Raw genomic sequence first — 24,598 nt, forward strand, 5'->3', positions numbered from 1 at the left:
AAGTATATCGGACCCGTGGTTGTCGAGAAACAGCGGTCACAGACAAACACACAGACACACAGACACACACACATACACACAGAGATTACTGGAATTATAGATAGACTAGGGCATGCCCGTACGTGGGTGCCCGTTCCTTGCCAAAAAAAAAAAAAAACACTACCCGTACGCTCTACCCCGCCCGTTAGCCCGTACGCCCGTAAACAAAAAAAACAACGCTCTTCGCTTCCGCCCTTCGCTCTGGGAGAAATAATGCGCATAAGAAATCGAGAAATTATTATTTTCTCCGGAAGAAATCGAATTACGAACCGTAATGGCGCACGCGCTCGGCTCGGCTCGCAACAACGCGTTCTGTGATTGGCTGCCGGAAGTGAAGTCTTCACTGTCCGGAAGGTCGCAAATCGCAGTTACGATGAATCGCAAATTAGTTTTATTTAGTTTTAAAACATAGTTTAACGCCAACATAGTTTGCCAACGTGGAATAAATGAATACGCTCTCAAATGTGCCGTCCGAGGCAGAGTCTGTTCGCCACGTTCGGCACACGTGATAGCTCGCTGCTCTCTGATTGGTTGAATCGTTTTTTGGACATAGCTCGCTAACTACTTGTCCGATTAATATGAAACCTTGAAAAGGCACATCCTCGGGTCCCCTGCAATATACCTGGCAAGTTGCAAGTATATCGGACCCGTGGTTGTCGAGAAACAGCGGTCACAGACAAACAAACACACACACAGACACACAGACACACACACAGACACACAGACACACACAGACACACACACACACACACACACACACACACACACACACACACACACACACACACACAGAGATTACTGGAATTATAGATAGATTACAATGGGCAGATTAATCGGCGTATCGTCGGCCACCTCTTAGAAAACCACCATGAAACAAGCTTTCACAGGCACCCACACCTTGGCGAATCTTCACTGAGGTTGTATTGTAGAAAAGTCATTCCAAGCACTTTGTTATGAATAATTGCAGAATATGCAAAACAATAAGTGAAAGGTATGCTGAACATTTTTTTTTTTTTTTTTGCAAAATGCCTTTTACCTTCGTTAAACCCGAAGCACATTCGTGCGATGCAGTTCGTTTCAATAAACTTGGAAGAGCGTGTTCCGCATTAAAGTGTTGAGTTGGCAATAGGGCTGACTTGCACTTTTCTCCAAGTAGCAACATCCGTGACAACCGAACGCAGGGAAATGAGACGCATGAATAAATGCATATAACGTGGCATTTCTGGATTTTCCAATAACATCAGATCATACCAGCGACAATAACTCACCAGAACTAATTCCGAGTGCCACGGTGAAGTTGCAAAGAGGATAAGACGGATGGAAAAAATTTAATTGTGAGCTTTGAAAGGATGTTTTAAAACCTGAAATTAAACTATCCATCAGCACGTGATACTGACTTTACAAAATGATTGGCGAGGAGCATTTTAACACAGGTAAATTTGAAAAGTGAATATATACAGACTTGGCATTTAATATGGAATATATTTTTTTTCTTGACTTGGGTTTACTTTCTTAACTCAGTATATCAATCTGGTGAGTTTCTTTTACACTTTGGTGATTTATTTGTTAAAAGAACCATGTCACTGATTGTCTGTCGCAACAAGAAGTCAACAACAGGATTATATCACAGGTGGCGTGGCAAAATGTGCGGACAGGTGCATTTGATGATTGGCTTCACAGTCGGGTATACAAGGGTTGTTGCGTTCTGTGTTAGTGGAAAACAACTGCTGCACGTCTCCAAAAGTTATTGCCGCTTCCTCTGGAGATGGTCCGTCAACTCGACAATGCTGTTTGTCATGGAGTGGTGGCTTTACGAAATTACGGCATGAAACAGCGTGCTATTGCTCGGCAGTATGGCATCACTCAAGGTCAGGTGTCAAAGATCCTGAAACGAAATGCTCAGAGGGGTGTCCCTACTCCAATACCGAGGCCAGGACGTCCCCGCAGAACCACAAGGAGGGATCATCGCCAGCTGCACCGGTTAGTCCGCAATGGCCGTACCAAGTCAGCTAATCGGCTTAGGGCTGAGTGGCAGCAACTGACAAATGTGCCTGTATCCAGAAGGCTAGTCAACCAACGACTGGTTCAAGCAGGCTATCGTGCCAGGCGTCCCCTGAGAAAGCCACGCCTGACCAGACAACACTGCCAGCACCGATTGCAGTGGGCCAGAGAGCACCGTCAATGGCAGCCAGGACACTGGAATCACGTGATCTTCAATGACGAGTCTAGATTTCTGGTCTATCGTCAAGGTGGCCGCGTCCGAGTGCGCAGACAAGTGCATGAAGCCTACAACAAATATTGTATCGTGCCAAGAGTCCAAGCGGTGGGGTGACCGTTTGGGCTGCTTTTCATGCAGGGGGCAAAACTGACTTGGTTGTTCTGAATGGAAACCTGAACCAGTTCAAGTACAGGGCCATTCTGGAAGAAACATTGCTTCCATTTGCTCGTGCAGCCTTTCGAGGAAACTTTGTCTTCCAAGATGACAATGCACGGCCTCATCGTGCTCGCATGATCCAACACTTTCTTGCTGACCGTGGTGTAGAGCATATGGAGTGGCCTGCCATGTCCCCGGATATTAATCCGATAGAGAACTTGTGGGCAGAATTAACGCGTCAAATCGACCACTTGGACCAGCAGCCGACCTCTGTGCGTGAATTGCAGCAGGCTATTGTCACTGCATGGCAAGCGATTCCTGTCCAAACCTTGGCAAATCTCGTGAACATTATGCCTCAACGTGTGCGTGCTCTCCTGAATGCTCGTGGGGGTTACACGAAGTACTAAACTGTAATTTTACTGTCCATAATCCCAGTCGTAATTTAACTTTTGTTAAAAAATTTTTTGGCTAATGTGCAAAATAAAGAGATACTTCTGGAAAACGTACAGAAGTTTAACACAGTACTGCCCATGAATTGAGTTCGATATCAGTTTACATCACTTTCAAGGATCAATTTATTTGTTTCGAAATGTCAAATGTGGTTTTTGTTTCTTCTAAAGGTCACATTAACAAAATCTAGAATAATTTCAACATAATTCCAATGAACTTTTGGTCTAAGACATCTTGAAAAGTAAGTTCACCCCCACAAAAAATATATTCCATATTAAATGCCAAGTCTGTATATCTGTGCAGTGTCTTGTCTTGTGTTGTGTTCTCTTGTCACTGAACTACTCCCTCAAACTTTTGTTAAATTGTACCAAACTTCTGGTGTGCAAATATCTCTCCCGTTGGTATGTCCTAAGGGTATTTTTTGAAAAATGTTCCAATTTTTTTTTTTCGGAATTTTTTTGGGAAAAATTTTTTTTTTCAACTTCAATTGTTTATCAATTGTGAGATCACGTATATTACAAATACATTTGTGCAAAATAATTGTTTGAATTATGATTGGTGTAAACCATGACAAAACGGCAACTCGGGTACAGTCATTTACCAAAATATCTACACATCTGGGCAGTTTCTGTGTTGTCACTTAACGACTCCCTCAAACTTTTGTTTCTGTGGTTGTGAAGTGTTTTTAATAACGTGGTGGTGCTTTTGAATCACGTGGTGGTGAGGTATTTTGAATTATGTGGTGGTGAGGTGTTTTTAAATCACTTGGTGGTGAGGTATTTATAATTACGTGGTGGTGAGGTGTTTTTAATTATGTGGTGGTAAGGTGTTTTGAATTAGTTGGTGATGAGGTGTTTTGAATTACGTGGTGGTGAGGTGTTTAGAATTATTTGGTGGTGAGGTGTTTTGAATTACGTGGTGGTGAGGTATTTATAATTACGTGGTGGTGAGGTGTTTTTAATTACGTGATGGTGAGGTGTTTTTAATTATGTGGTGGTAAGGTGTTTTGAATTACGTGTTGGTGAGGTGTTTTGAATTATTTGGTGGTGAGGTATTTATAATTACGTGGTGGTGAGGTGTTTTTAATTATGTGGTGGTAAGGTGTTTTGAATTAGTTGGTGATGAGGTGTTTTGAATTACGTGGTGGTGAGGTGTTTTTAATTATTTGGTGGTGAGGTGTTTTTAAATCATTTGATGGTGAGGTATTTATAATTACGTGGTGGTGAGGTGTTTTTAATTACGTGGTGGTGAGGTGTTTTTAATTATGTGGTGGTAAGGTGTTTTGAATGACGTGTTGGTGAGGTGTTTTGAATTATTTGGTGGTGAGGTGTTTTCAATTACGTGGTGGTGATGTGTTTTTAAATGACGTTGTGGTGAGGTGTTTTTAATTTCGTGGTGCAATGCGATGTCTAACCCGAACAACCAAACCAACACATACGCCAAACCAACACATCCGCCAAGCCAACACATGCGCCAAAACAACACATCCGCCAAACCAAGACATCCCCCTAACCAACACATGCGTCAAACCAACACATCCGCCAAACCAAAACATCGCCGTAACCAACACATGCGTCAAACCAACACATCCACGAAACCAACACATGCGCCCATCCAACAAATTAGCCAAACCAACACATCCACCAAACCAAACACATGCGCCAAACCAACACATGCGCCAAACCAACACATGCGCCAAACCAACACATGCGCCAAACCAACAAATGCGCCAAACCACCATATCCGCCAAACCAACACATCCGCCAAACAAACATATCTGCCAAACCAACACATACGACAAACCAATATATCCGCCAAACCAGCACATCAGCCAAACCAACACATCTGCCAAACCAATACATTCACCAAAACAACACATCTGTCAAACCAACACATCCGCCAAACTAACACGTCCGCCAAACAAACACATCCACCAAACTAACACATCAGCCAAACTAACACATCCGCCAAACTAACACATCCGCCAAACCAACACATCTGCCAAACTAACACATCCGCCAAACAAACACATGAGCCAAACTAAGACATCCACCAAACTAACACATCCGCCAAACAAACACATGAGCCAAACGAAGACATCCACCAAACTAACACATCCGCCAAACAAACACATGCGCCAAACGAAGACATCCGCCAAACTAACATCCACCAAACAAACACACGCGCGAAACTAAGACATCTGCCAAACTAACACATGCGTGAAACTAACACATCCAACAAACAAACACATGTGCCAAACGAAGACATCCGCCAAACGAACACATCCACCAAACAAACACATGCGCGAAACAAAGACAATCTCCAAACTAACACATCCACCAAACAAACACATGCGCCAAACAAAGACATCCGCCAAACTAACACATCCGCCAAACAAACACACGCTCCAAACTAAGACATCCGCCAAACTAAGACACCCGCCAAACAAACACATGCACCAAACAAACACATGCGCCAAACTAAGACATGTGCCAAACTAAGGCATCCGCCAAACTAACACATCCGCCAAACTAACACATCCGCCAAACAAACACATGCGCCAAACTAAGACGTCCACCAAACTAACACATCTGCCAAACAAACACATGCGCCAAACTAAGAAATCCGCCAAACGAACACATCTGCCAAACAAACACGTGCGCCAAACTAAGTCATCCGCCAAACTAACAGATCCGCCAAACTAACAGATCCGCCAAACAAAGACATCCGCCAAACCAACACATCCGGCAAACTAACACAACCGCCAAACAAACACATCCGCCAAACTAACACATCCGCCAAACTAACACATCCGCCAAACGAACAAATGCGCCAAACAAAGACATCCGCCAAACCAACACATCCGCCAAACCAACACATCCGCCACACTAACACATACGCCAAACTAACACATCCGCCAAACAAACACATCCGCCAAACTAACACATCCGCCAAACTAACACATCCGCCAAACTAACACATCCGCCAAACTTCCACATCCGCCAAACTACCACATGCGCCAAACAAACACATGCGCCAAACAAACATATCCGCCAAACTCACGCATCCGCCAAATTAACACATCCGCCAAACAAACACATCCGTCAAACCAACACATCTGCCAAACCAATACACCCGCCAAACCAAACCAACACATCTGCCAAACCAATACATCCGCCAAACCAACACATCCGCCAAAACAACACATCCACCAATACCAACACATCCGCGAAACCAACACATTCGCCAAACCAACACATCCGCAAACCAACACATCTGCCAAACCAATACATCCGCCAAACAAACATTTGCCAAATCAAACCAACACATCCGCCAAACCAACACATCCACCAAACCAACACATCCACCAAACCAACACATCCGCCAAACCAACACATGCGCAAAACCAACGCATCCGCAAAACCAACGCATCCGCCAAACCAACGCATCCGCCAAACCAACGCATCCGCCAAACCAACGCATCCGCCAAACCAACGCATCCGCCAAACCAACGCATCCGCCAAACCAACACATCTGTCAATCCAACACATCTGGCAAAACAATACATCCGTGAAACAAACATCCGCCAAACCAATACATCCACCAAACCAACATATCCGCCAAACCAACACATACGCCAAACCAACACATCCGCCAAACCAACACATCCGTCAATCCAACACATCTGCCAAAACAATACATCCGCGAAACAAACAACCGCCAAACCAATACATCCACCAAACCAACATATCCGCCAAACCAACACATAAGCCAAACCAACACATCCGCCCATCCAATCTTGAACCTATTTTTTCATTCACGAAGGCCGGATTCCAAAGAAAGGCGATTTGGAGAGCATATAAAATAAGACGCCCATTTTTTTTTTGTATTCTCAATTATGGTTACAATCAACGGTACCCGCCCCAAGGGCGGGGCTTCAATGAATGAATGAATGTAATGAATCATGCCATGGCATTGCGTTGGCAGTAGCGACAATATAAAAATGTTTGCCAAGAACTTCAAAGAGAGAAAAGGAACTTTTATCAGTCTATCCTGAAGTTCTAAGCTGAAGAAGAGGTACAAATTCATTCCATTTTCCCCCTAAAGAAAAGCGTACAGTTAGTTGATATCACGATTTGAAACACGATGGAATAATATTTTCCGATATGAACAGTGATGTCTTTTATTGAAATTCTAAAAATAGTTTAGATTTTGATGATTTGCGTGTGATATAATTTAACGGATGTTTATATAAATTGTTCAAATAATCATTTGCGCCTCGCAATTGAAACCTCCCTTGGGGCAGGCCCCGTTGCTAGTAATATATAATGGCGATACAACAAATTTCACCGCTTTGCTTTGAAGAACGGGAATGAAGTGGGAGGAGCATGTTAATATGTCTGTTTGAAGGCTTTGGGTGGTGAGGGGGCTTGAAGCCAGATTTTAATCTTGCAGCCGCTTTGTTTGTGCTCACCGTCACTGTGATGCGAAGCGAAAGACACCTCAGAGCTGTCACATTCACAATCGCTATGTCGTATGTACTCCCGATACGTGTTTCCTTCATTGTAAAAACTACCAAGTCAACAGTTAAAAGGATTTTGAGCCGATAGGTGTTACGGCCTTGGCAAGATCGATGGAGGCAGCGATCTGTTAGCTTATACACCACCCAAATAGCTATGTGGAATTCTCTCATGTGAAGATTAAACCCACGTCGTTTGAACTTTGGCCAAGGTCATTATTTACTTTTAATGATGTTTATATACGAATCAAAAAGAAGATAATTGGTTTTGGGTCGTCCTTTCCGCATATCTCGTGGGAATGTGAGTTGGAGAGACGACCGTGATGGTGGGGAGGGGGTTGGCATTCTCTCAAGCAGGGATTCAACCCATGTCCTTAAAAAAGGTCTTTGTCCGAGGTCATTATTTTTAACTGTGTTTTCATTCGTCAAGTTGTGATCGGTGCAGCCGTTTGTGTGGTACCTGGGAAAATAACGTTACGCGGGAGTCCAAACCTGAATATGCTGGAGACCAAAGCTGAAATTGGAAAAACAATATAGCCTATTTTACTCCAGGGGTTCCCAGGATTACCCACCCAAAATTTCGTTGCGATCGTTTCAGCCATTTTTGCAGTACCTGGGAACGGATGGACAGACAGACAGATGGACATTTGGTGAATTATACGAAGATGACATTTATGATTATAACATAACTAGGACGTACCCGTACGTGGGTGCCCGTTCCTTGCCAAAAAAAATAAAAAAATGTCTGGGCGTGCCCATGGGCCCATGGGCGTGCCCGTAAGTGCGTGATGTGACCGTACAATGAATGTATCGTCCCGACGCCGCAGCTCGGATGGCGCTGCAGTTAATCGGGCCTGTATCGGCAGAGTTATTATAAACGTGTACTACAATCGATCGTACCTTACAACAATCAACACAGATTGCAACGTCAAATAAATGAATACGCTCTCAAATGTGCCGTCCGAGGCAGCGTCTGCTCGCCACGTTCAGCATCAGTACGTCGTCACTATGACTATCCGTAAGTCCGGAAGTGACGTCCTCATTTGACTGTCCGGAAGGTCGCATATCGCAGTTACGATGAATCGCAAATTAGTTTTAATTAGTTTTAAAACATAGTTTAACGCCAACATAGTTTGCCAACGTGAAATAAATGAATACGCTCTCAAATGTGCCGTCCGAGGCAGAGTCTGTTTGCCACGTTCGGCACACGTGATAGCTCGCTGCTCTCTGATTGGTTGAATCGTTTTTTGGACATAGCTCGGTAACTACTTCTCCGATTAATATGAAACCTTGAAAAGGCACATCCTCAGGTCCCCAGCAATATATCTGGCAAGTTTCAAGTATATCGGACCCGTGGTTGTCGAGAAACAGCGGTCACAGACACACAGACACAGAGATTACTGGAATTATAGATAGACTAGGGCATGCCCGTACGTGGGTGCAATGCCCGTACGTGGGTACGTGGGTGCGAGTACGGTGACAATCCCCCCCCCCCCCCCCTCTATTTACATGAAATGGTTTGGTCCATTCGCAAAGCCAAAGCGAACGGCTTGCGAGTACGGTGACAATCCCCCCCCCCTCTATTTACATGAAATGGTTTGGTCCAAAGCGAACGGCTTGCGAGTACGGTGACAATCCCCCCCCTCTATTTACATGAAATGGTTTGGTCCAAAGCGAACGGCTTGCGGAGTTTGGTAAAGAAATCGCCATAGCTCGGTAACTACTTGTCCGATTAATATGAAACCTTGAAAAGGCACATCCTCGGGTCCCCAGCAATATACCTGGCAAGTTTCAAGTATATCGGACCCGTGGTTGTCGAGAAACAGCGGTCACAGACAAACACACAAACACACAGACACACAGACACACAGAGATTACTGGAATTATAGATAGATAACAGGGCTTTTATTAGTTTGCCTTCAGGAGTTACAAAGGTTCTGTATCAGATTAAGTTACTAGGGTTCCTAACCGCTATGATTCTAGAAATACATTAGAGAAGCAGGGTGAATAACTTTTATGACATTTTATCTTTAGCTAAAATATGACAAATAAAATTTATCTCACTTAAATTTTAATTTTTTTAAATTAAAAATTTATCTTTAAATTAATTAAAATTATTAATTAAATTAATAATTTAATTATTTATTAAATTATTAATTATTAATTTATTTCTCTTTAAATTTAAAATTCGTTTATTTAATTAAAAAACTGATTTTTTTTATTATTCAATTTTAATTTTTATGACAAAAAATATGATAAAATGTATCTAACTTTTATGACATATGACATTTTATCTTTAGCTAGAGATGCTTTAAAATTTGCTGCCTTTCATATTGATTCTCAGGACTTTCTTTCAGAGTTGCCCAATTAATCGAGAATATAGATAAAAATCAGTTTTTGAAATTTGACCAATGGATCTTACCAACTAAACGTCAACTAAAAGTTGATAAGAGCATGTTCACTGATATGGGAAGTGAGGTGCAGCTAATGTTTCAAGCTTTAGCCCATCATTCAGTTTCTTAGACTGACACAAGCCTTCACAGAGACAAGTAACAAGTATGAATGAATGAATGATCGTATTAAGGCCATTTTCCCCGCTAGAGCGGGGGTTAGCCTTGCGGGTCCCATGGCAATCATGGTTCCCTGTTTGAGGCAATGTTTTTATGGCTGGATGCCCTTCCTGACGCCAACCCTTAGTCGCCTCTTACGATGCGCAGGGATAGGGTGTACCTATTCTAAATCGGGGTACACACCGTGATCATTCATCCCAGCAAGCTGGTACTCAATTTACCGACTTCGGAAGGATGACAGGCTGAGTCAACCCTCCTGGTGTTAATTCAGCGATCGACCGGGATTCAGAACCCAGGATCCTAGGATCCCAAGCCGGCACCCTAACCGTTAAGCCAACACCAGGCTTTCATCCAAGCCAACAAGTATTCTTTCCTATTTTGAAAGTTGAGTTCACTTAATAATGGAAAGCATTCAATTGCTTTGTTTCCTTTTTTTAAATGCTAAAATGCCTTTCAGAAGAAATAAAAACTTGAAGCTTAACAATTACAATAAAGGCGTCGTGCAGAGCATTATACTTGCAAAATCCATCCCACTCCACCTGTCCAAAATATGTTGCCATGGATACATCAAATTGTCCATATCATTAGGATTAAAATTGACAATCTTAATCAAAGCTCAGGTCAATCGGATGAAAATTGATTATTTTTCTGATGAAAATTGATGATTTTAGTAGTTTGACCTTGAGTTGACCTTCGACATTTTTACCTCAAAAAGAGTTGCTTTCCCAATTAATTGAAGCACTATGCAATTGCTGTTTAAGTTACAAGTCAATCGGATGAAAATTGACGATTTTTCAGATGAAAATTGATGATTTTTGAAGTTTGACCTCAAGATGACCTTTGACCTCAAAATCAATCGGCTTCTCAGTTGTGACTACCTCTGCAGCTTGGTAGAGTTTCATGATGATCGGTTTCGAATTGTGACCTGTCGGTGGGTAACAAACAAACAGACAGAATAGCAAAGCCAACCTACCAATATACTTGAAAAATCTTCAATTTTGCAAGTAATAAATTGAGTGAACATCAATATATTCATTAAAATATGGTTTATTTACATTGTTTTCAAAACTTTCAGAAAACCAGGTGCAAACAGAGTACTGTATCCAAAAGGGTGTCGTAAAAGACGATGAAAAGACAATTGTTTGGTGGATAAACTTCAAAATTACAGAATAAGAAGCTTATATTTGCAAAATCCCAATGAGCAGTGGTTTCTTTGGCAATCCATAAGCCTGGAATGTTAAGACGACATGTGCCGATGGTAATGAAGGAACAGCAGAGAGGAAGTCGATTGGCTGGGATAAATCATCGTACTCGGACCACATGAAGGAGTCAAGACAATACAAATGAAACTTATATGCCCTCCTTGTCCTCATCCTCTTCGCTGAAGGTGCTGCTCTTAGAAGCTGTCGGAGACACGGAGGAGAGTAGAGGATCTGTCAAATCCACTGGTGAGAGGCCTTCATCAAGCAAAAAGTCTCGGAGACGTAGTCCATTACCAAATGGGGAAGGGGGGCCCACAGACAGTGTGGTTCCTGGAACTGCACCACAGTCCAAGTAATGGCCCTGCGTCTCAGCCTGGAGACCTTGGTTATCAGAGTAACCAAGTGTGCCACTATTGAGATCCAATATGGTTACACGGCTTGTATCAGCAGGACATAACGGCAAAGATCGGTAGTTGATGTTGGGTTCTCGTTTGATCAATGGACTGGAGCATTCTGCAGTACTCAATATGCTTGAGGATGTAATCGGAAGTCCATGGGCTCGGGCCTGCATCTCAAGCTCCTGCAAACAAACAAAAAAGACGTCGGACAGAGCACGATACTTGCAATGGCCTAAGGTCACAGAGCACGATACACATCCGTTAACGGTCCGATTGGGAAACCGGCATTTAAAGCACTCTTAAAAGCATAGAAAACCCAGCACGATTGGGAAACATTTCAAGAGTCGACCTCAACAAGAACAAGAACAGCAACAACGACAAATGGCACTTGGTAGAGAGTATACCACTGTCAGGCTCAACCGTTTACGCTTTGCATCCCACCGATGGGTCATATCTGGATTCGGACCTGAACCACAATCTAATTGGCTTGTTCTTGTCGCCTAACAACTCATAAGTCTAGTCATAAATCGTCCACAACTTTTTGAAATACAGTATCATGTTGTGTGTTGTTTTGACCCCATCATTCAATGGTGAAGAATTGCTTTAAAAAATAAATAATTGTTGTATCCAGATCCACATCTTCACCAAAATCGAATCGATTTGTCCATGTCACACAATCAACATGTCCACCAAGTTTCATCCGAATCCGTCCACGACCCTTTGAGATATCCTGTTCACAAACAGCCAGACGAACAAACAGACAGGGTGAAACCACAACCTCCATCCCCCTCTGGTGGTGGAGGCAACAATCGCATGAAAGTCTTGTACACCTGCAATACGTCGCAGGTAAAAATAGTTTATTCATGTGCTATTTGGTGATGGTAGAATGGGGGTTTGGAGAGAATAAAGCAATGTTTTTTTTAATGTAAGAAGGCATGAGTGATATCATGCGACGTTTTAATTCACACGATTGAAGATTAGCTCCTTGCTCATCACCCCTTTTAAATCCACCAGCCTATCGCAACCTCATGCAGATAAATATGCTGCTGACCATCAGCTTGTGTGGCTAACTTGTATTGTATATTGGAAACGTTTTGAGGTGGTGCGAAGCTGAACGACATGCAGTAGGTGGACTCAACTCAATTAGAGCAGGATGTACCAAATCTACCTGAACTCTTATGATGAGACTGCGGTTAGCAAGCTCAAGGCGTCGCTGGCGAACCTCGACTTCCCTTGCCCGCTGATGTTCACGCTGCATTTTGCGGATGTAGTCAACCGACGCCTTGAGGATTGTCCCTTTGTTCCAGCGCATATCCCTGCACGCACAGCATCGGAATGACTCTCAGATCCTTTACCCTCAATACCTGCAAATTAGTAGGAGCATAGCTATCTCCTTACAGTATATCATCGACAGGTACTTGTACAGGGTGTTTCAAAAAGAGTGATACAACTTTAAACGTTTATTTAAAAAGAAACAGAAACCTCAGGAACATGAACCAAACATTTATTGAAAGCTTAAGACATGGTATTTTCTATCACCGATTGTTATTGCAGTAAAATCACTGCTCGAGTTAGTGAGAGCCCAAGCTCTGAAATTGGCATTTACGCAAAATCCTGTAATTGACGTTCTCGATGTGTGCCCCTGCGCGGTTCAGACAGGCATTGATCCTGACTCCAATGTTCTGTCCAACTTTCCTGTAGGTCTCATGTGGGCACTGCCTGGAGGTAGTCTGACACCTCCTGCTTCAGATCATCCAGTGTGGTAGGGTGGTTGACGTAGACAGAGCGGTACCCAGGGCAATGAGGCGGTTTCTGAAGAGCTGCTGCAGGAAAGTGATGGTGTGACCAGCTGTATGCGGGGGTGCCGCATCCTACATAAACCAGGTCATGCTGAGCTGGTTTGGGGTGACCTTTTGGGCAAGATAATTTTGGAACTTCTGGAGCATGGCCGGTAGCGCACACCGTTGATCGTCACCATCCTGCTGTTGTCATTCTCAAACCAGTAAGGCCCTAGCATTCCCCATCTGACAGAAGCATGTGACCTTAGGCCATTTCAGGTACCTCTCAGTGATCTCCTCGGATGGTTCTGCCCCCCAGAAAATGTTGTTATGCTTGTTGATTTAGTCTCATACCACAGAGCAAACCACTTTTGTCTTCTGCTCCACTGTCAATGGCATAGTTGAGCTATGGAGATAGAAATCCCAGGGAAGAAATACCACGATAACAACACCAAACCCTGAATAGGAAAATGGTATCGGTCAAAAAAACAAAGAAATGGCAGGAAGTCAAAGTTGTATCAATCTTCTTGAAACACCCTGTATATCAAGGATATAATTTTAGTCTTGACAACTGAAGAGATACACCAAAAGTTTGAGAATGCCTGCTGAAAGAAAAACTCCTCTACTGCATTGCAGACATATTCATGCACTAGTCGTGTTCCTGTTCATCCATAAACTACATTGAGCAAGTGTTACATCTTTACTGTGGGCCGGGAGGAAACCTAAACGCAAGCAGTATGTAGCAATATCCCACAGCAATGTCCTTGATCTGTGCATGATGGTGGCCAAAAGCTTTCCGTGTAGGATTTACTGATGCAACTGCAGAAAGGAAAACAGGCTTAAGATATTTAATTCCCTGTAAATTGACAGTCAGACTGCTTTGTCAAAAGGACTTACGGATCACTGGACTTGGGAATCAGTGTCCCCAGTTCCTTAATGCGATCATTAATGTTGAACCTCCGCCGACGCTCAACTGCCAAGAAACAGGCATTAAGGGGAAGTTGGAGCAAACTTTGTAAACAATCAACATCAAAAGTTTTGCATTGGAAAAAAACAAATCACAAAAAATGATGAAACAAAATGAACACTCGTTATGACTAATCGTGTCTTACTCAGGTTGTGGTTGTCTTTCTTTTGCCGCTCTTTGACCATTGTTCGGACATCGTTATCTGAAAAACAAAGGTAAATGACACCTCTTTAAAAACAAACTGCTGCCTCATACTTCTCCCATCAGTGACCGTTAACCACATTGTCCACCTCCAAACACAGACTTCTGTTAAAGAGACTTGCAAAAGAATATCAACTGAAACCGACTCGATGGCGTAATGTTCCGAGTGTCCGCTCTGAGTCTGGGAGGTCGGGGGTTGGAACTGAGTCATACCAAATCATCATACTAAAATACACCATTTGTGTCTGTCCGTCTGTCTGATGAATTTTTGACGCCAATACATTCTGTCGTTACTTATCCAATCTCAACCAAACTTGACAGGATGACGAAGGGTGACATAATGAAGGTTGTAGTGCATTCAACTGCCCCCCTCCCCAAGGGGGGTTTCTCCCCCCTCCCCCTCCCCCCGAGCGAGTTTGCCCGCCATTGCCGTCAATGGGTTGTGTGTTGAGGTGTATATAAATGTTAAATTAGCTTTATCGTGGCATATTTCCAAAGAAGATTTATCATGGGGTTTTTCCAAAGACTCTTTTAATAACAAAATTAATGATAATCACATATTGTTAATGTGATTGTTAAATTGTTAAATCACATCTATCTATAATTCCAGTAATCTCTGTGTATGTGTGTGTGTATGTGTGTGTGTCTGTGTGTTTGTCTGTGACCGCTGTTTCTCGACAACCACGGGTCCGATATACTTGAAACTTGCCAGGTATATTGCTGGGGACCTGAGGATGTGCCTTTTCAAGGTTTCATATTAATCGGAGAAGTAGTTACCGAGCTATGGCGATTTATTTACCAAACTAATCACAGAACAGGTTGCGGGGTAGGCCAGCCAATCACAGAACACGTTGTTGCGTAGGCGTGGCCGATGTGAATTCGAGGCGTAGCGGGCGCCATTTGGAGGAGCTGGGAGGACTCAGTCGTGATAGAGTGAGCCTGAGTGAGTATATCAAGACAAGAACAAGATCTAGAAGGAGGTATGTACGGTGCGATTCATATAATATATTGTTTAGTTATCGTCGATGAGGAATTTGGGGTCGGAATGGGTAATCGGCCTGGGTGACTGGGTCTCGACTAGATGCTGGGCCGCACCAAGGAACGGGCACCCACGTACGGGCACGTCCTAGTATTGTTAATGTGACAAAACAATATTAATACTAATAATGTTCCACTTCCCCAAGGGGTTTTTCCTGCAGTGATAACGTGTATAAATAGCTTATAGTTATAATGGTGTTTCTGTGGGAGCAACGGCTTCTACAGGAAGTAAAAAATTTATAAACCACAAACACGTTTGCTTAACTTTTTGACCAGTCGCTAATGCTCTTTATAACACTAAATGAAGAAATTTGGAGGAATCCCGACATCCGTGAAGTAAGGTTTACTTACAGAACTGAGCGAAGATCTACTGTACTCTATATACCTCACAAATTTTGGGTTAATATCATGGCCCTTTCTGCTGCTACAGTGGCATTTTTCATAGCAAACTTTTGAAACTCGCTCCTGCTGTTTCATATGAAACTGAAAGGGAGAAGCTCGGGTTGTGCTCCTTTACCAAGCAGCTAGCTAGCACTTGCCAAGCCAGCCGTTCCTTAACGGCTTTGAATTGAGTGCTTGCTCGAATGCTTAAACCACTTCGCAATCTCTTCACAAGAAACTTGGGAAATGAACACACACCCAATGTTCTTGAGACCCGCCATAGATCAACTGTCATCTATATACCCCAAAGAGGAATGACCCTTCCTGCATCTCCCCGGAGTCTGCGGGTGTACTCGTACTTTAAAATGGCACTTGCTGATTCTTTTCTTGATGCTCAGAATTCTGAAAAGGATAGAGCTTGGCCAAACAACCAGAAGCTGGAAAACATTGCATTTGGCTTGATGACCTGAATGGCCTCCTCCTGCATTGAGGTTCCTTGTTGGGGAACTCAAATATTAAACGAGAAGGGCACTCGGTAGAGGGCATACCTCCGCCACACTGAACACTGAACAGGTTACGTTTTGTATCCCACTGATAGGCCGGGTCTGGATTCGGACCTGAACCATAATCTAATCGGCTAGTTCTTGTCACCTAACCAACTCATCCACCAAGTTTTGTCATGCGACGTCCACAACTTTTTGAAATATCTTGCTATATCTCGGTTTTTGCCCGATCTCTCAATGGTGAAGAATCACTTAAGGAATTCTAAGATCTGGGTCTTCACCAAAATCGAATAATTCCATCCACGTCACACAACCAACCTCTGCACCAAATTTCGTTCGTATCCGTCCACAACATTTTGAGGTATCTTGTTCACAAACAGACAAACAGACAGGGTGAAAACACAATCTCCATATGCATGGAATGTGGACCACCCTGTGTAGACCAGTCCGATAAAGCACAACGAATTGTTCATCCGCTCCAAATAAATTGGGGGTTATAAATTGAAGGAGCTACAGTGAATGTTTCTGAAAGACGCTCACCTGTTTGTTGTTCAAATTCCTAATGGCAACCTGCTTATTATTTAAGGAGATGGTTTCTCGAGACAATCACTCACAAATGCCTTTGCCGTGTTTTTACAAAAAAAACAAAATTAAAACTTTCCGTGAGTGATCTCATTTTGCTTTTCAAATCCGGAGGCACAATTTTATTCAACATCCTTTTACTGAAAGTGTTTCACCATCTTCTGCCATTATTGTTTCAGGTCGACATTGGACCAAAGCGTCAATGCCCCCTGGAGGTTTGCGTTCAATGGCATATGACGTCACATTCATAAGGAAACTACAGTCCTGGGCCAACAAACAGGCGAACAGCACGTTAACCATTCTATTTCATTAATTCCTCCTCATAGCAAACTGACCATTGGGTGTACAAAGCATCAATTGCCAATGAGAATTTTACAGCTAACTGTGGTATATGGCCATATATTGTGGTGAGCTGCCATATAGAATCACCAGAGGGGAAGAATGGATCTGAACCCAAACAAAGAGATGATTACACAAGAGGGGGGAAAGGGGACAAATGAGTTTGGTGTTGTTGTGAAATATGTTTTAATTACATACACATAGGACAAGGAAGGTGGTTGGGGTAGGAGGAGGTTCGGAGCAATTAATTTGGGGAAGAGGAGGAGGTTTGAGGCATGGAGAGAAAGAGAGAGGGATGGAGGGTTGGGAAGAACTAGGACATACGTACAAATACAAAGGTACCAATCCCACAGATTAATATTTTATTTGTAAATATGTGCCAAATTTTATCCTTTCAGTTATCTTTTCAATGTTTTACTTTTAATAATCATAATTTTTTTCAGGATGAAAGTTTGGGAAGTATTTTCACAGTTGTATATAGGCCGAAAAAAATATATTGCTGGTCTCTGGTCAGACCAAAGTTCCAGAATTGATGCGGCGATGTGGGGGTTTTTTTTTGTTTTTTTTTGAAAAGCATGGATTGCACATATAAAGGTGTTCTTTTTTGTGTCCTCATGCCTGGCGGTCCGGTCCTCCTCATCTGCCGTGGCGCCGTCCAGAGAGAAATTAAAGACAGCCAATGGGACTAGTAGGCCTTTTTGTAAATAATGAACACAAGCTAAAGTTATTTTGAAATGTATTTATTCTGAAAATCATTAAGTTCTTCAAGCATATTATAGACTGCCATTTCGTTCTCTAGATCGCCTCGCCGTACCGTTAAACATTCCAATGCGTCGATCGCATCAACACTGCGCATGCGCAATTGGTCTAACAGGCCGATGGTCTCCCACGATCTCTTCTCTCAGTCCACCAGATTATCACAGACACTTACAACCACATGACAAACGAGATAAGATCCCGGCCTAACTAACGAGACCACCCGCAGCTCTCTAGGCCTTCTGGTTGCTTCACACGAACCCGACAAAGAACGTCTTCGTTTCAATGACAATATCCAGCCGATTGGATTCATGAAGGCACGGTACACAACACTACATATCTTTGGAACGGCTGATCGGATTTGGACAAACAAAAGGTAGTTTTGTCGGGGAGAACCGTGCGCGAACGTCGATACCAATGGCGATCCTCACAGACCCGTATTTCCCGATAGCGCGCCGGCCCGGCAACAGGCGCACGCTGTTGTAGGTACCGTTGGAAATTTGAAAAAAAAACTTGACGCGCAGGGTCAAAATCTATGCGCGCGCTGACCAGAGACCGGAAATATATTTTTTCTCGGCCTAAGTCTCCAAAACAACTAAACATACAGGTATAAACAAAAACATTGACACCTGGTGGAGAAGGGGTGGAGGTGGGTTGGTGTTGAGCTGAATAATTATGGGGGGCAGGTGGAGGGGGTCAATTGGTATTGGCCTAGTTTCAATCTTTAACAAATCCTGGGGTAGTGGAGACACCAATACTGTGTGTGAGGAAACAAAACTCCATCGATGGACTTTCTACGATTTGGAAGGTGTGTGGTGTGGTTAGAGAAAAGAGTGTGTAATGGTGTGTCCATGTTTCAACGGCAGGGGGAGAGTGATTATAAATTCCATCATATTTGTGGATATATTAAATATATGGTACTAGCACTTGCCAAGCCAGCCGGTTCAAACCATATATTATCCATAATATCTCGTCAAGTGAGACTCTTCAAGAGGAAAGAAACGTATTAAAACATTTCTTAGAAAAACACCTTATTGAACAAGAGCACGAAGAATTGAATAAAAACTGTCTGAAAATGTACATTATATGAAATAATATATGGGAAATATAATTATTTCAATGTTTTAAATTCAGTTGTTAATAGTAGGGGGAAAATGGGGGTTCTGAGGCACAATAAATTTAACATTGAAGTCAATGGGAAAAAAGGGAAAAACTTATTGACTCACACCCCCTCTCTCGTAAAATTACACCCCTTTTTCTCTCAAAAAATTGCGTCCACTTTTTACGAAGCTAATTTACCAACTACTAAAACACGTAGAATTTAAAATTGAAGTCAATGGGGAAAGCGCTCAAAAAAACTTCATAACTCTGGATTTTCAACCAGATTTCACCCTCTTTTGGGACAACCTATTTACAAATATTAAATCCTCAATCAACCTAACTATTACTCATAGGTTCTAGCTCACCTCAAATTTAACATTAAAGTCAATGGGGAAAAGTATAGAAACTTATTGACTCAAACCACCTATCCCCCATCCAAAACCTTGATCTTTTCTACCCCCGCTAATTTCACCCCAAATCCACTTTTTTGAAATACCAACTTCTGTCCTGGAAGTCATTGGTGTCCTTGTGTTTTATACTTCTCCCTCCACCCCCCCCCCCTTCCCATGCCTCCTCCCCCCAAGCCCTCTCCCTTCCACACATCTCCCTGCTCTCAAATGTTGTGTTTGTGTGCTTCACCTTCTCTCCCCATCTTGTTTTCCGCTCCCGCTTTTTATATATTTTGTTTGTCTGGTTGATTTGTTTGTGAAGTAAATGTTAGCTCTTTCACGAGCCTCGATTCAGTATACAAAAAAAAAAAAAAAATCTTGAAAAATTACACCCCCTTTTTTTTCCTCCCTCCTAAGCCCCGCCCACTTTTTACTAAGGCCCGCCCACTTTCCCAAAACCTTGCCCGTGGCTTGAAGTGCCAGGCATGCCAGGCTTGAAAGATTACACCCTTTTTATCCCTGCATTTAACTTATTAACTCCCCCCATTTTTCATTATACTCAGAGACCAAACAAATATTTGTGTTTCATTTTTAGGTAATAACTTAATTCTCTTAGAAGAACAATCACCATCTAGAATATTGACAAATGTTATAATAGAATTTAACTCTCGGTTTAGGTATCGCGGTTGAGCTGATATGAAATGATAAACTTCTCTTAATGACCTCGTCTGAGCCCCTCCCGAACCACATACCATTTTGAGATTATAGTAAATTATTTTCCCCCCAATCTCTTGACGATCACTTTTTTGTCTAATAAATACAATGTTTCAAAACACAAAAGACAAATTTCAATCAATCTCCTCATTTAAAAAAGATACTGAAATATATTGCACTGATGTAAAATTGAACAAAGATGATTTCAATAACTTTTGGATTAAACCTATTATGAAGGATAATATGAGCTACTCAATACCTTTTAAAGGAAGAGCATTCTCTGTCTTTGGGAAGTCGTCAATTAAAGTAACTAGGGAGATACCCATGCTTCGCACGGGTGGCAGGCCAGAAGCAAACAGGCAATGCAGATACGGCGAATGCTAAAGCATGAAACCAATAAATTCCACATTCCTGTAGCACCTTCAGTCGCACGTCTGACATGGACAGCAAGTTCGTGAAGGACTTCCATGAAAAACGTACCCGTTCGCAAACAAACGGGTACGTTCACGTATAGAAACACGATCGTGGGTCCGTGGCGAATCTGCATATGGCGATCCGCGAAGTTCACGTTCAGAAAGTAGAAACCATCACGGCATGTCGTCATTCACTTGAACTCGATATCTTTTTTCATTCCAAACAACATAACTCCAATTAATCACAAAACAAAGTTTTAACAACATTTAATGTTTCCTTCATTGTAAAAACTACCAAATGAACAGTTAAAAGGATTTTGAGCCAATAGGTGTTACAGCCTTGGTAAGATCGATGGAGACAGCGATCTGTTAGCGTATTCACTGCCCAAATAGCTATGTGGTATTCTCTCATGTAGAGATTAAATGTCTTTGAACTTTTTCCGAGGTCATTATTTACTTTTAATGATGTTTCTATATGAATGATGTTTAATGATGTTTGTATTGGTTTTGGATCGTCCTTTCCACATATCTCGTGGGATTGTAAGTTGGAGAGACGGCCGTGATGGCGGCGAGGGGGTGGAATTCTCTTAAGCAGGGATTCAACCCATGTCCCTTATAAAAGGTCTTTGTCCGAGGTCACCGTACAGCGATCGGTGCAGCCGTGCAGCGATCGGTGCAGCCGTTTGTACCTACCGTTTGCCTATCGTTTGTTTGTTTGTCAAGCAATGGTACCCGCCCTATGGGCGGGGCTTCAATTGGGAAGCCCAAATGAAAAGTGCATTCATTTTCAGAATGCATTTTGTGCAAAATGAATGCACAAAATGAATTCAGAAATTGAAGGCTTTTTTTATTTTAAACGATTCATATAAACATCTGTTAAATCATATCACACGCAAATCATCAAAATCTAAACAGTATCTTACTATAATTCACCAAATGTCCCACAGTTATCGATACACTATGATCGTGATGATCGTGGTCATTAATCGTGATCGATAATCGTGATCGATAATCGTGTTCACAATCGCTATGTCATATGTACTCCCAATACATGTTTCCTTCAGTTGAAATGGGTTAGAATTCTCTCAGGCAGGGATTCAACCCGTGTCCTGGTCGTGATAGGTGCAGCTGTGCAGCGATTGGTGCAGCCGTTTGTGCGCACACCCAGGAAAACAACATCGTCACAATGAGAACAATGAACGTTATGCGAACGCGAATGTTATGCGGGAGTCCAAACCTGAGAATGCTGGAGACTAAAGCTGAAATTGGGACAACTAAGTAGCCTATTTTACTCCTGGAGATCCCAGGATTATCCACCCAAAATATCTTTGCAATCGGTTAAGCAGTTTTTACGGTACCTTCGAACAGACAGACACAGATGGACGGACATTTGGTGAATTATAGTAAGATTATAACAAAAGTTTTACCACTATTTATGGAGATTTACAATAAACTAGAGGTAATGAAACACAAGTATCAAAAAAGAAAACTCTTTTTACTGAAGCGACCGAAAAGGAAGATAAAACAAGTACAGATACATTCAAAGTACACCGCCCCCATGCCAAATAATTAAATATCCTACAGCGTGGCATTGCCGGGGCACCTCAAGTAACACCACCATTTCATCAGAATCTGTGACTGAATTATTTTATTCTTTTTAGTAATTAATCGAATAATTAAATAATTAATCGATTAATTGATTAATCAATAAATCAAAAATATCCTTGATAGCCACATCACCTGGTCATTTGCATGTCCAAATATCAGCTTCCTAACTCAAAAGGTGCCTGAGTTAATGGTCAGAAGAGAAAGGAAATTTGATAAATTAAATAAGTACTTAATTAATCCCTAATAATTAAATAACTCCTCCATTAATTGATTAATCAAAAAACAAAAAATACGGTTTTGACAAAGGACTTGCTCACTATTGTGCCGAAATTTCAGCTTCCTAGCTCAAAGGATGGCTGAGATATCGCCCGGACAAACAAACAAGAAAGCAATAAAGAAAACAAGAAAGAAAACAAACAACCAGAGTGAAAACTGAGTACTCCCTTTCAGCGTGCATCACTGCCGAGCCCCCTTCGGTGCCCAGCAATGACGATTTGCAATGCCTCGAGATGGCATAGGAAAGGTGCGGTGTACAACTATTAGCTCTAAACACGGTGAAATTTCTATATTCTTTAATAGCCCCAAAGATGTCAATGTTGATGAAATGAAAGATGTTAATATAACAGGAGAAATGTCATTTCACTCAATAGTAGTTAGGAACCATTTTAAAATTACCTTTAACATAAAAAATGTTGTAGTCGAATTTGTTAATGAAAAAAAGTATATGGATATAGACGGTAATGTTTTTTTCTTCTAATTAAATATGAGTAATTATTCAAGTGAGGATTTTGTTGATTTTAAAAGTGATGATAGTGGTAGTGAGACTTTGTCTTCGCAAGACAGATATGATACTGAGAGTTTGTGTTCTAACGATAGCTATGAAAGTAGTTTTACAGATGATTATGATTATGAAAGCACCGATTATAGTGAAGATGATTTTTAGTTTACGTAATCTTTTACTATATAAATATGATAAATCCAAACTACATACCAGATATTGAGCCTCTTGAATTCCCTGATTCTCCATATGATAAATTAGAGAATTGTCCGGCTTGTGATAGAGTGGGATTAAATACAGAGTCAAAAGCCCATAAACAATGTTTATTCTGTGATTATCTTTTAATTAATGGTGATAAAAAATATAAAAATATGTATAACTCTTTTAAATTAGAACCAAAAATGAATTACTTCACAAGATTAATAAGAGAGATGAATGTTAAGTATTATGATGAGAATACACCATTTCTTACAAGGGAAGAGGCTATTTGTATTGAGGAAATGTATCAGGGTTTAATGATATATATTATTCAAAATAATTTTAATGGAAATGTTCATACAAGATACTATATAAATAAAATAATGAATTATCTTGAAATTAAACCTGAACTCAGGATAAAATATAGAGTTTCTAAAAAAGCTCATAAAAAAATTAGATGACTTGTTTTCCAAATATATAAATGAATGATTTTTTACCCGTTTAGGAAAACAAGATAAAATTTAACAACCATAAAAATCTCCCAAATTCATTAAGATGTCTAATAGTTGGTTCAAGCAGATGTGGAAGAACCTGTTTGCTTTTAAAGATGCTCCTTACCCCCAACTTTTTAGATTATGATAATTTAATAATTTTCACAAAGTCAAGTTTTCAACCCGAGTATCAACTACTCACACAGGGTTTTAATGCAGGCCTTCAAAAAGAAGATATAATCGGTTTATTTAAACTTCAAAAAAAACTAAATAATTATAACATTGAAGATATAATACAACTATTTTGTGATACACAGAAATCAAAACCAAAACCAAAACCCATAACTTGTATTCTCAGTGATAAAACAGATGATATACCTTCACCCCAAACTGCCGAAATCAAGACTCCATCTCACCTTCACTCTCTCATTCCTCTTTACTCCCGCCTCTGGACAAACTCCCACACTCTCTTCAATCCCACTCCTCCCTCCAGGTCTTCAAAACAGCTGTTCACCACCATCTCTTATCTTCCCCCATCCAAAACATTGATATTTTCTACCCCCGTTAATTCAACCCAGATCTTCTTTTTTGAAATACCGACTTCTTTCCTGGAAGTCCTAGCAGTGTCCATGTGTTTATACCTCTCCCACTCCTCCCCCCCCCCCCCTTCCCATGCCTCCTCCCCCCAAGCCCTCTCCCTCCCACAGATCTCTCGATGTCCCTGCTCTCCATCTTGTCTCAACGTGTTTTATGTTTTATGTGTCAGTTTGTCTTTGTTTTTGTTTGTCTTTTTGTGATCAATGTTAGCT

At 41.6% G+C, this 24,598-nt stretch overlaps 1 protein-coding gene across 2 annotated transcripts in view; it reads right to left on the minus strand.

Moving 5' to 3' along the window:
• Positions 1–10,983: 10,983 nt before the first annotated feature.
• The window catches only part of LOC137437821 (transcription factor EC), a 244,658-nt gene continuing 231,043 nt past the window's right edge, over positions 10,984–24,598 (minus strand). For both annotated transcript variants that reach the window (XM_078766816.1, XM_068132476.2), the window contains 4 exons: positions 14,443–14,499; positions 14,228–14,303; positions 12,721–12,868; positions 10,984–11,734 (listed from right to left, as the gene is read on the minus strand). In XM_078766816.1, coding sequence (XP_078622942.1) covers positions 11,303–11,734; positions 12,721–12,868; positions 14,228–14,303; positions 14,443–14,499 — 713 coding nt within the window. In that variant the 3' untranslated portion in view covers positions 10,984–11,302. The remainder of the gene's footprint in view (positions 11,735–12,720; positions 12,869–14,227; positions 14,304–14,442; positions 14,500–24,598) is intronic.

Source organism: Myxine glutinosa, chromosome 12, assembly GCF_964187855.1.
Source record: "Myxine glutinosa chromosome 12, kmMyxGlut1.1, whole genome shotgun sequence".
Lineage (NCBI taxonomy): Eukaryota > Metazoa > Chordata > Myxini > Myxiniformes > Myxinidae > Myxine > Myxine glutinosa.